The 13,012-nt window shown below is 37.2% G+C and overlaps 1 protein-coding gene across 9 annotated transcripts in view; it reads left to right on the top strand.

The window, feature by feature from the left end:
- The window catches only part of SLC9C2 (solute carrier family 9 member C2 (putative)), an 85,357-nt gene that overhangs the window by 36,969 nt on the left and 35,376 nt on the right, over positions 1 to 13,012 (top strand). For all 9 annotated transcript variants that reach the window (XR_011439004.1, XR_011439003.1, XR_011439005.1 and 6 more), the window contains 4 exons: positions 6,913 to 7,010; positions 7,996 to 8,115; positions 9,574 to 9,772; positions 10,491 to 10,679. Coding sequence is in view for 6 of the 9 variants with exons in the window: in XM_070267698.1 (XP_070123799.1) it covers positions 6,913 to 7,010; positions 7,996 to 8,115; positions 9,574 to 9,772; positions 10,491 to 10,679 (606 nt within the window). In the remaining 3 variants the exon portion in view is untranslated. The remainder of the gene's footprint in view (positions 1 to 6,912; positions 7,011 to 7,995; positions 8,116 to 9,573; positions 9,773 to 10,490; positions 10,680 to 13,012) is intronic.

The raw sequence follows: 13,012 nt of genomic DNA, 5'->3' as shown, positions 1-13,012 counted from the left end.
GTTTAGTTTCCAACTTGGCAAATCATGGCCTCTTTATATTTTCTTTTGCTTGCAGATTGAATTGTTTCTCTTTGGTTTATCTCTCTCTTCTCATACCTTATCATATGCAGGTAAAAAGTTGACACTTTTAATATTTCTAGAATATTAGAAATCTAGAAATTTCCTTGGCCAGATTCATAAGTTCGTTAGGTACATCTCCTACCTTCCAAGTTACCTCAGGTGACAATATTGCTAATTGCGCTACCTCTTCATAGCACGGCTGCCTCCCTCCAGCCTCCTACACCAGTTTTATCACTGCTCTTCCGGCTTCCCCTAACAGTGTCCTCACTGCCCTTCTAGCTTCTGGTCACCACTCAGTCCCAAAGCATGTTTTAGCATTTCGTTATGGAGACTCTCTACAATTGGTACCAAGTTCTGTTTTGGCTAGCCTTTGCTATATAACAAACCATCCCCAAACTTAGTGACTTAAAACAACAATGATTTATTATTTCCCACAGTTCTGTGGGTTGGCAATCGGGATGATTTTGTTGTTGGTCTCACCTGGGAACACTCAAGTCTGCCGTCATCGCACAGCTCAATTGGGGTTCGTGGGTCAGGATGTCCTCACTCATAGATTTGGCAGTTGACTCTAGCGTCTTTCAGGGCACTTTGTTTCTCCTCCATAGGGCCTCTTATCTTCCAGTAGAGTGGACTGGACCTCTTCACAGCATGGCGGTTTCCAGGTTCCGAGAGGGCAAGAGGAGAAGCTTCAAGGCCTCTAAATCCTACGCTCTGAAACTTGAATAACATGACTTTTACCCTCATCCTATTACTTAAAGCAAATCACAAAGCTAGCCCAGATTCAGTGAGTGAATCCCCTACTTCTTGATGGGAGGATCAGCAATGTCAGTTGCAAAGAGCCATGGACACAGGGAGATATGATACATTGGGACCATTGTTATAATGGCCTACCACATTTCCTTTTTTAAACCAAAAATCCTCTGTAGTGACCCACTCCAGGTTATCTTTTAATGGCTTTCCTGGGAGTACCTTCTATTAGCATTCCTTCTGCTTTTGTGACCTCTTTCCTTTTTGGTTTCCTCCGTGGGCTCTTCTTTATTCCTCAGGACAGTTAACTCTGTCTACTATTCTCACTTTATAGTCTTTACAGTCTCTCCTTCTTTGTTCTCAGCTACGCTCATGGTTTTAACCCTATCCACGGATGCTCTTCAACTCTATATTCTTCCTTCCAAAACTCTCACCACCATCTCTTTAGACTCATGAATCCAGCTGTGGCTAGACATCTCCTGAACATTTAACTGTACTTAAATCCACACTGAACTCATCCCAAATCTGCTCTTGTATTCCTGGCCTCAGTGAGTGGGATCATTACCCAGGTGATCACTCAGGTCAGTCCTCTCTCTCCCTCCCTCTCCAAGCTCTAGCAATCTTACCTTCTAAATATTTGCCAAATATACACTTTTCCATCCCTGTATCTCTTAATTTAGGCCATGATAATCTCTTGCCTGTATAATAATCTTTAACTGGCCTCCCTGCCTCCAATATTTCCACTCTCAAATCACAGGGAATAATCTAAAAGACAGATGGGAATACACTACCCTTCTGCTTAAAACCCTACAATGGTTCCTCAGCACCTATAACATTTTCCAAAGTGAGTTCCCAAGAGCTCCCAGGATGCTAAGAGAGACTTCATGAAAAAAAAGCTTCAGTGCTCAAATTAGTTTGGAAGTTGCTGGTTTAAACAAATTTATACAGATTGCTTATGGAATTCCTTGTAGAACTTCTCAGAGATCTTAACCTACTGAAGTGCATTGAGCCTCTTCAAGAGAGAATATTGAATGCAACATTTTTCTCCCTCCCTTCTTCATACATCACATTTTTTTTTTTGTGGGGATAGGAGTTCAAGGAGTATCTTACAGGATTAGCATATCATCTTCCAGAAAAAGCTTACCTATGAGATCAAATCTATGCATAATACACAAGGTCTTTTGTAATCTGGCCCCTGCCCATTACTCTAACTGATCTTTCACCATTCTCTGCCCCACAACTTGTCCTTTACTGCACTCACTATACTGTTTCTCATCTCTGTGCATACACTGAAGGTGCCACTCACTGTTCACCCCTTCCCAAGTCTGCTCCCTCACCTCCATTCTTCATCTGGGTAATCATGCTCATTCTTAAAACTCAACCGAGGTATCATCTCTTCCAAGAAGTTCTCTATGACCCCATCTCCACATCAAGATTGATTAGTGCCCTGTGTTTACTTTTTTTTTAACTTTTTTTTTTTTTTAAAGATTTTTATTTATTTCCTTTTTCTCCCCAACCCCCCCCGGTGCACACCTGTGTATTTTCAGTTGTGGGTCCTTCTAGTTGTGGCATGTGGGACACTGTCTCAGCATGGCTTGATGAGCGGTGCCATGTCCGCGCCCAGGATTCGAACCAGTGAAACCCTAGGCCGCTGAAGTGGAGCGTGTGAACTTAACCACTCGGCCAAGGGGCAGGCCCTACTTTTATCTTCTTATATTTTCTACACTGTTGTATAATTTTATGTGTCTAACTATTCGCCTTCTCCCAATAGGCTATGAACTTCTTGAAGCCTTGGATTATATCTCTAGTACCTTAGCATAGGACTTAGAGTAGAGTAGGCATTCAGTAAACATTTGTTTAAACAATGAATGAGTAAACAAACATTCAATCATAAGTACACATGGAACATTCTCCAGGTTAAATCATATGCTGGGCCTCAAAGCAAGGCTTAAAAAAATCTAAGAAGAGTGAAATCATACCAAGTATCTTTTCTAACCACAAAGGTATGAAACTAGAAATCAATAACAGGAGGAAAACTGAAAAATTCACAAATATGTGGAAATTAAACAACACACTCCTAAACAACCAATAGGTCAAAGAAGAAATCAAAAGGGAAATCAGAAAGTATCTCGAGACAAATGAAAATGAAAATACACATATTGAAACTTACAGGATGCAGTAAATGCAGAGGGAAAGTTAATAGTGATAAATGCCTTCATTAAGAAAAAGGAAAGATCTTAAATAAACAACCTAACTTTACACCTCAAGAAATAGAAGAAGAAGAACAAAGTGGGCCCACTGCAGAAGGAGGAAATAATAAATATTAGAGCAGAAATAAATGAAATAGACACTAGAAAGACAACAGAAAAAATCAACAAAATGAATAGTTGGTTTTTTGAAAATATAAAATTGACAAACATTTAGCTAGAATAACCTAGGAAAAAAGAGAGAGAGAACTCAAACAAAATTATAAAAAAGAAGAGACATTACAACTGACACCACAGAAATACAATGGATCATAAGGGGCTACCATGAACAACTATATGCCAAAGTATTGGATAACATAGAAGAAATGGATAAGTTCCTAGAAATATAAACCTACCAAGACTAAATCATGAAGAAATAGAAAACTGAATAGACCAATAATGAGTAAGGAGATTGAATCAGTAATAAAAATCCTCCCAACAAAGAAAAGCTCAGGACTAGATGGTTTTGCTGGTGAATTCTACCAAATATTTAAAGAAGCACGAATATAAATCCTTAAACTTGTCCAAAAAATTGAAGAGGAAGGAACACTCTCATAGTTGTTTTACAAGGCCAGCATTACCCTGACATCAAAGCCAGATAAGGACACTACAAGAAAAGAAAAATAAAAGTCAATATCCTTAAAAAAATAGATGCAAAAAATTTCACCAAGATACTAGCAAACCAAATTCAACAGCACATTAAAAGTTTCATACACCATGATCAAGTGGGGTTTATCCCTGGGATGTAAGGATGGTTCAACATCCACAAATCAATCAGTGGGTAATACACCACATTAATGGAATGAAGGGTAAAAATCATATGATCCTCTCAAGAGATGCAGAAAAAGCATTTGACAAAATTCAACATCTTTTCAGGATAAATACTTTCAATAAATTGGGTATTGAAGGAACATACTGCAACAAAATGAAGGCCATATACAACAAACCCACAGCTAATATCATACTCAATGATGAAAAGCTGAAAGGTTTCCTCTAAAATCAGGAAAAGACAAGGTTGGCCACCCTCACCATTCCTATTCAACATAGTTCTCGAAGTCCTAGCCATAGCAATCAGGCAAAAAGAAATAAAAGGCATCCAAATCAGAAAGGAAAAGAAGTAAAGTTATATCTGTTTGCAGATGACGTGATCTTGTATATGGAAAACCCTAAAGACGCCACCAAAACACTGTTAGAACTAATCAACGAATTCTGTAAAGTTGCAAGATACAAAATCAACCTACAAAAATTGCTCGCATCTTAACACACTAACAATGAACTCTGTGATAGAGAAATAAAGAAAAAAAATCCCACTTATGATAGCATCAGAACCAATAAAATACTTAGGAATAAATTTAACCAAGGAGGTGAAAGATCTGTACACTGAAAACTATAAGACATTGATGAAAGAAATTGAAGAATACAAAAAAAAAAAGGAAAGATATCCCATGTTCATGGATCAGAATTCATATTGTTAAAATGTCCATGCTACGTAAAGCCATTATAGATTCAATGCAATGCATATCAAAATTCCAATGGCATTTTTCACAGAAATAGAACAAACCATCCTAAAACATGTATGGAACATACACAAGACCCCAAATAGCAAAAGCAATCCTGAGAAAGAAGGAAAAAGCAGGAGGCACCACAATTCCTGATTTCAAGTGATATTATAAAACTATAGTAATCAAAACAGTGTGGTGCTAGCATGAAAACAGATACAGACCAATAGAACAGAATTGAGAGCCTAGAGTAAACCCATGCATATATGGTCAACTAACAGCCAAGAATATACAATGGGGAAAAGATAGTCTTTTCAATAAATGGTGTTAGGGGAATCAGATCTTCACTTGCAAAAGAATCAGATTGGACCTCTATCTTAGACTACTCACGAAAATTCACTCAAAATGGATGAAAGATTTAGACATAAGACCTGAAACTGTAAAACGCCTAGAAGGAAACATAGAGAAAAATCTCCTTGACGTTGGTCTTGACAAAAAACTTTTGGATATGACACCAAAAGCACAAGCAATAAAAGCAAAGAGAAAAAGGTGGAACAACAGCAAACTAGAAAGCTGCTGCACAGCAGAAAAAAATGAAAAAACACAAAATGATAAGGCAGTTGCCGGCCTGTGGCTGCGTAGTTAAATTTGCATACTCCACTTCGGCAGCCTGGAGTTTACCGGTTGGGATCCTGGGCGCAGACCTACACAATGCTCTTCAAGCCATGCTGTGGTGTCGTCCCACACAGAGGAATTAAAATGACTTGCAACTAGGACATATAACTATATACTGGGGCTTTGGGGAGAAAAAAAAAAAGAGGAAGATTGGCAACAGATGGTAGCTCAGGGCCAATCCTCCTAAAACAAAAAGATAAAGCAACCTATGGAATGAGAAAAATTATTTGCAAATAATAGGTAAGATAAGGCATTAATACCCAAAATAAGTAAGGAACTCATACAACTCAACAGCGAAAAACCAAGTAATCTGATTAAAAAATGGGCAGAGGACTGCAATAGACATTTTTCTAAAGAAGACATACAAATGGCAAACAGGCCATACATGAAAAGGTGCTCCACATCCCTAATCATCAAAGAAATGCAAATCAAAACCACCTCACACCTGTCATCAAGAAGACAGAGATAACAAGTATTGGCTAGGATATGGAGAAAAGGGAATGCTTATACGTTATTGGTGAGGATGCAGATTGGTACTGTCACTAAGGAAAATGACATGGAGATTCCTCAAAAAATCAAAACTAGAACCACCATATGATCCCGCAATCCCACTTCTGGGTATATACCCAAAGGAAATAAAAAGAGGACCTTGAGGAGATACCTGCACGCCCATGTTCATTGCAGCATTATTCACAATAGCCAATACACGGAAACAACTTGAGTGTCTATTGGTGGATGAATGGGTAAAGAAAATGTATAATATATATATAATGGAATATTGTTCAGCCAAAGAACAGAAAGAAATCCTGCCAGTTGTCATAACATGGGTGGACCTTGAGGGCATTATGCTATGTGGAATAAGTCAGATAGCGAAAGGCAAACACTTAGGATATCACTTATGTGTGGATCTACACAAGAAGCCAAACTCATAGACAAAGAGAGTAGAATGGGGGTTACTAGGGGTTGAGGGTTGGGGGGAACGGGGAGGTGTTTGTTAAGGTGTAGAAACTTAACAGTTATAAGATTAATAAGTTTTGGGGGTCTAATATGGTGACTATAGTTAACAATATGGTGAAAGCTGCTAAGAAAGTATATCTTAAATGTTCTCACCATACACACAACAATTGTAATTATGTGAGGTGGTGGATGTGTTAACTAATCTTATTGTGGTAATCATTTTGCAATATGTATGTGTATCAAGTCATCACATTGTACAGCTTAAACTTATACCATGTTATATGTCAATTATATCTTAATAAACCTGAAAAGAAAGAAAATAAAAAGAACATAGTCTACTTTTCTCTCTTGGTAGTTCTTTGTGAGGCTGAGATGATTAGTTCCCCTTTGAATTAATGCTTTGTATTGTCTACTCTACTGTAGGAAGATGCTGCTGCTGCTATTTCTATTACTGAAGCAAATGCCTTGAGTTGTATAGATTTTGAGTTTTCTGAAGCTAGGAATCTTTGTATCATTTATAACATCCAGGACAGTACTTGGTAAAAAATGAATATTTGGTAAATATTCAAATTGAATGAAATTTATTTTCTGCTATAGATTTTTTGGTAAAAGTATATTTTCCTATATTGAGCTCAATAACAATAGTGAGGGCCAGGTACAGGTCAAGTAGAGTGCATTACATTAATGTTTCAGTCCTTTGTAATGTTTGTGTAAAATTGTATGTTTAGAGGAGCTTTGAAAAACAGTGTAACAATGGAATTCTCGGTGTAGAGGCAGCCCGGATACTAATTGGTGCGGCCAAAAGCTATTGCCCCATCCAAGGAAAGTAAGTATATTTCTTTAATTGATAATTCCAAAATCAAATGAGTATGTGATAAAGAATGCACAAACTGAGTATTCAATGTCCAGATTGATCAATCTATTTATTTTATCTTTTTTCATCTATCTGTCTGTCTGTCCATCCATCCACCTATCCATGTACTTCCTATTTTACTTGTTTACATTTTTTTTTCCCTGAAGGTTCATAACTTTGGTGGCATTTGGAGATTCTGGAGGAAGATCTGACTATAGTGGAATTATATAAGAGACTAGGGGAGCCATGAAAGAGAACCCATGAAGTTCCAATTCTGTTATAATTATTTTGTCTTTATAACATATTCACTAAGTTACTGGATAGGAGAGGTAGCCTGGAGCCCACCATTAGACTGCTCCCTGCTCCTAGGGTGGAGCAGGCTCTGGAGGAATTGACCCAACTGATGGACCTGATAGATGCTGTTAAATCTGGTGGGAAAAGCTCGGTCTCTTAGAGATATATTGATATCTGGTTACAGTCCTGGCAAACATTAGATAATGGATGGTCTAAGACAAAGCCTTGGGGCAACAATGGTTCCGTCTGGGTGATAGTTAATATTTCAGCAGCCTGGTAATCTACTGGGAGATCCAGCATCAGTTCCTACATAAAGTTTGGGAAGGGTAGGGACTTCAGGGCCTTTGAGAGTCTTGGGTGAGGCAAAGCATGACAGAGGGAAGCTTGACTTTGAACCGCAAAGAACTGGTCTGAAGAAGCTTTAATTATGTTCTACGTCAGGTCAGGGACGGTTCCAGGAACACAGGCAGCAGGAGTGTCACGCTGAAAATGTTCCTGTACCATGACCATGAGTGGGTAGGTGGATGGATACAGAGGCTCCAGACGGCGTGTATTTAATAGACCCACATTGCATTTATATTTAGTATAACTTTCTCTTTTATATTACCAAAAAGTATAGCATGTGCTTTTTATCATAACATATATGTATATTTTTCTCTATTAGATTCATGAGCATTTATGATGTTTCAACTTACGTAAGAGCTAGAAGTTGGCTTATGAAATTTAAAAATATGTTAACTTTCTTGGACTATCGTACAGATAAGGCACCTCTTATTCTACACGGGTAAGCACTGTGAACCTTTAATAGCAATAGACTTGAAAATGTGACTTTTTCTACATTGTCAGAATAGATTAGTTTGATTTTCCTTATTAAAAAAAACAGCTAATATTATGGTTAATTTTTCTTATTGATTGAGTGGTGAAGGAGCAGAGTGCTTGCTTCTCTTTCTTCCTTCTGTTCCAGCAACTTCGTTGACGTTGCTATTAGAGAGCAGGCAGAAATAAGAAGAAAAAGATGGTCATGTTTGGGTTTTTAAAGTTTTAATTGCCATGTGTCAGGGTCATATTCCATACTGGGCTGCTTTCATATTCTTCTGTGTATAACATTGAGCAGGGATGAGAAATATCGAACTCGTGGCCTAGTCCTGGCTCTCAATTTAATTTCCTCTGTGCCATAGAGTGGTTTTGTTGATGTCTAGAATTAGGAAAAACACAACATGGCCTTAATAATACCTATAACCAGTGTTCCAAAATATCGCAAGATACAGATACTTAACTTGTGTAGACTCTTTGCTTTGTTATATAAGTTGTGAACTTATATACTTTTTAGAGAAGGAAGACACGGTTTTTCTACTCATAGAAGATATCAAAACAAGAAAATACTGGAAGAATTAATGCTACTAAATTTTAAGTGGGTGTTAGCATACTTTTCACAACAAATTCTGATAACTTTTTACTTTCATTGATTTATTAAGTTTAAAGAGAAATGTAAAAAAATTAAAGCCCTGGGGTCTTGACATATATCCATGTAACCTCTTTTTGTTGGGATCTACTTTAGATAGATTGAAAAATTTTAAAAACTAGTCATGGTAGGGGGCCGGCCCCGGTGGCCGTGTGGTTAAGTTTGCATGCTCCACTTCGGCGGCCCAGGATTTCACCGGTTCGGATCCTGGTCACGGACACGGCACCGCTCGTCAGGACATGTTGAGGCGGTGTCCCACATAGCGCAACCAGAGGCACTCACAACTAGAATGTATGACTATGTCCTGGGGGGCTTTGGGGAGAAGAAGAAACAACAACAACAAAAAAAGAAGATTGGCAACAGATGTTACCTCAGGCGCCCATCTTTAAAAAAAAAAAAGTAGTCATAGTAATTATTGAATAGAATATTTTTTCCTGTTCTTAATTTTAAACAATGCTAATGTTTTTCTCTAAATTTATTTGTTTCTTGCTTATGATGTATGAATCTTTGCATTTTTTCCTATTTACTATTAGCTTTGATTTTAAAAAATTCTTCTCATCCCTGATATAAATTAACAAGAGCCGTATTTTTATCTTTCTCCATTATGATTTTTATATATAGAAAGTGTGTTTTAGACTTTTGCTTATCTATTATTTTATACTGTTTATACTCTTCTTCTTCAAATTAATGTTAATGATTCGTTTAAACAATTGTTGAATTTCAGATCTTAATTGTTAGAGTTTTAGTGATCTGATATTTTATTTGATCTCTTTTTTTCAGGAATAATAAATTTATGATTTTTGTATATCGCATTGTATTTTCAGAAGAATTTGAATATACAGGACATATTATAACATTTATATACATTTACCCTATGATAATGCATCTATGGCCAATGGCAAGAGAATTAAATGTGGCAGGACTGATATTAGTAAACTATTATTTTGTATCTTTATACGTATTAGAATCAGCATTGAAGGTATGTTTTAAAATAGAAATGTATCCTATACAAAGAACAATTCAGATATTTTGAATCTATATCTTTCATATTATTGAAATAATCTGTACTAGAACTGATTTGCTATATTAGTTGATAGGATCCTGGAATTTTAGTGATTGTTTTGCATTTTATGAGTTCAATAGTGAAATCAGTATAATAATCACAGTCTTGGGTACCAGATAAGATGAATATCATAAAAGTGAAGAGAATCTCAAAGATCAAGTGCAACAGAATTGAAAATCCAGACATGGATGTTTCCTTCAAGTATTCTCTGTAATGATGCCAGAAATAAGTAAATGAATAAAATCGAATTGGTTTGCTAGATCTTTGCCATTATATAAGATGAGAACTACTTTTTAGGATAAATGCTTCAAAGATGATTTATGAGCATTACTGTTTTCATACTTTAATTATTACTGACAGTGTTGCAAGGAACCTGTTTACTGCTAGTTTTCATTGTTTTTGGCATTCTGGTTTCATTATAGATTATACATATTTTGAATGAAATTAAAATTTTTGAGGTTGGAGATTAAAAAGAATTTTTTTTGGAATTCCAAATGGATAACTTAAAACCCAACTTTTGGAATATAACTCATTTGTAGTTGAGGATTTAACTGTTAATTTTTAAGATCTCCCCCTCCCCACATCATTGTCTGGTGCTATGAAATGACGTACATCCTCTGTGTTTTCTAAACAGATAATCATTTTGAAAAGAAAATATTTTCGTCAATATTGGAACACTTTGGAATTTATCATCGTGCTTACTGGAATCTTTGATATCTTTTTTATACACCTTGTCAGATGGAGACCAGACAACTTGGTTCTTATTCAGATTGTAATAATAATAGGATATTTCAGAATAATTAGGTTTATTCCTCTCATCAAGGTAAAACTTCACATTTTTAAATATTGGGTTTTTTTGTCCTACACTGGTTGTTAAATGAGTTAAGAATCCTCATTGTTTAGAAAAAAATAAGGGGCTGTCTCTTCTTCTAGAACCCTCTCTCTACAGGTATCTGCTTGGTTCGCTCTCTCACCTTCTTGAAGTCATTGCTCATATCTCGCCGTCTCGCAGAGATGGCCTTCCCTGACCACCCTACGCAAAATGTCAACCTGCCCTCCATACCCCCAGCTTTCCACCCCATCTTCCTGATCCCTCTCCACCTGGTTAAGTTTTACTTTCTCCCCATAGCACTTACCACCTTTTTACTGTGTGCTGTACGTACTCTCTGTGAGGTAGGGATTTTTGTTTTGGTCATTGTCATCACCTAGGCTCTAGAATGGTGCCTAGCATATAGTAAATACTTAATAAATATTTGTTAAGTGAATGAATGAAGATGTTGGTGTCACTTGAAGGTAGATTTTCAGTCTCAGCTCTTGGCCTCCTTTCTCTCTTTCCGGTGGAGTTGCATTATAAAAGCTTTCAACTCGAGAGCTTTAGATAATTTCACATGCTGTTCCATTTTTTGGGTTGTTTAATCCTTATTACATCAAACAAGGTCTATTAGTGTGCATTGAAGTTATAGAGGCTTAATATTAAAAAAACTGCTGTAAATGGTGACAGCAAAAGGCATGCTTTAGAATCTCCCATCTAGTCTCCGTTCTCCGAGAGATGTAAGAGTTACCTTTTAAAGGCAGAATTGTTTGAATGTCCAGACTCATGCTTGTAGACTTTCTTTTTTATTCCTTCCTTGATTCTGTATTGTTACCAAGGTTTAGTGTTCATAATAATTACTGTACAGCGTTGTAGACACAAAACCTGCTTTAAGGGGTAATTTTGGTTATTTATGACTTTTGCCTCATGAGCTGAGTTTAGAGCGAGTGCCCACATAAGGTACAACCCCATCATAGTACAAACTGCTCTAGAAATCAAGCTGTGTAGTATGAGGCTAAGTCTTCAAATGGAAGGTGGAACCTTCCTTAGGTAATCAGTTTTTACACAGAGATCTGATGTAGATGAACGTAAAATAATTATTTTAGAAGTAATACTTTGCAAAATGTCTCTCTGAGTGAAATAAAGATTTAAAGGTGTTATTGTGGAAGTCAGCTCTATTTAAAGTGTGAACCCATTGCTACTTCTGTCCAGCATGTTCTGACAAATGTCAATGAAGTATATTTAAGGAATTAATAAAGTCCCGATTAGCCTTTTAAATTGAGTACTTACACATTCCAAGAACTGTGCAGAACACTTTATGTCCATTGTCTAATTAAATTATTGTAAGAGCTCTGTGTCACCACCTATCAAGTTAGGTGGTCCAATGGTCAGTCTCAGCATAGTGTGGCTTTCAAAAGAAACAAATGTGTATTGGAAAGCTTGGCAGGATATTGGAGGTCTTTACTTTAGATCCTCTTAGGAATAGCTCAGGGGGTGTCAGTGCTGTTTTGGAACAAAACTTTTGTTTTGTGTCTTGGAACAAATTTTTCTGTAAAAACTCTCTTCAATATCTCTCCCTCTGCCCAAAGTTTCACAATCAAAACAGCAGCTAAAAAAAAATTCTCTCCTTTCTCTGTTTGTAATTCCTTCGCTGTGATGCTCTTTTTCTGTTTTCGTCCTCCTCCTCTGTTACCTGCTCCCTCAGCATCTGCCCTGTGCTCTGACGTGACTCTCTCTCTGTGACTGACTGCATTGCTTGTGAGGAGCAGCTCCACTGGAACTCTGGTACCTAGGTATTATTGTCCTCAGTTTACAAATGAGGAGACTGAATTCTCAAAGTCACTAAGTAACTTGCTCAAGGTCACAGAGCTGGTGAGTAGAAGAGCTGGTATTTGAACTCAAGGAGGTTTACATTTAAAATCCCATTCTCTTCTGTCACTACACTCTCCTGCCTCGGCTTATGACCTGAGAAATTAGAGCTAAGAAGGATCTTAGATACCCTAAGTTCCTTTTCTTACAAGTGAAGAAAATGAGGAGGAGAGAGAGGATATATTCGGTCGGTAACTATCACCCAGGTTACAGGACTGCCTCTCTCATCTCCTGAAATCTGGAGGTATGGAGAATGGGGGGGAAAGGCAGTGGTAGCCACTTCCCCTTAAAGTTACAGAACCAGTTATTCACTGAGCTTTCATTTCTTTAGAGAGTGGCTCTCAAACTTGAGTGTGCGTAGACTTGTTAAAACATTGATTTACGGGCCCCAGTCCCAGAGTTTCTGGTTCGGCAGGTCTGGACTGGGGCCTGAGAATTTGCGTTTCTAATGAGTCTCTGGGTAGTGTCATTGCTGG

Source organism: Equus caballus, chromosome 5 (assembly GCF_041296265.1).
Source record: "Equus caballus isolate H_3958 breed thoroughbred chromosome 5, TB-T2T, whole genome shotgun sequence".
Lineage (NCBI taxonomy): Eukaryota > Metazoa > Chordata > Mammalia > Perissodactyla > Equidae > Equus > Equus caballus.
The sequence above is the reverse complement of the archived record's forward strand: the minus strand, read 5'-3'. Positions and strand labels throughout refer to the sequence as shown.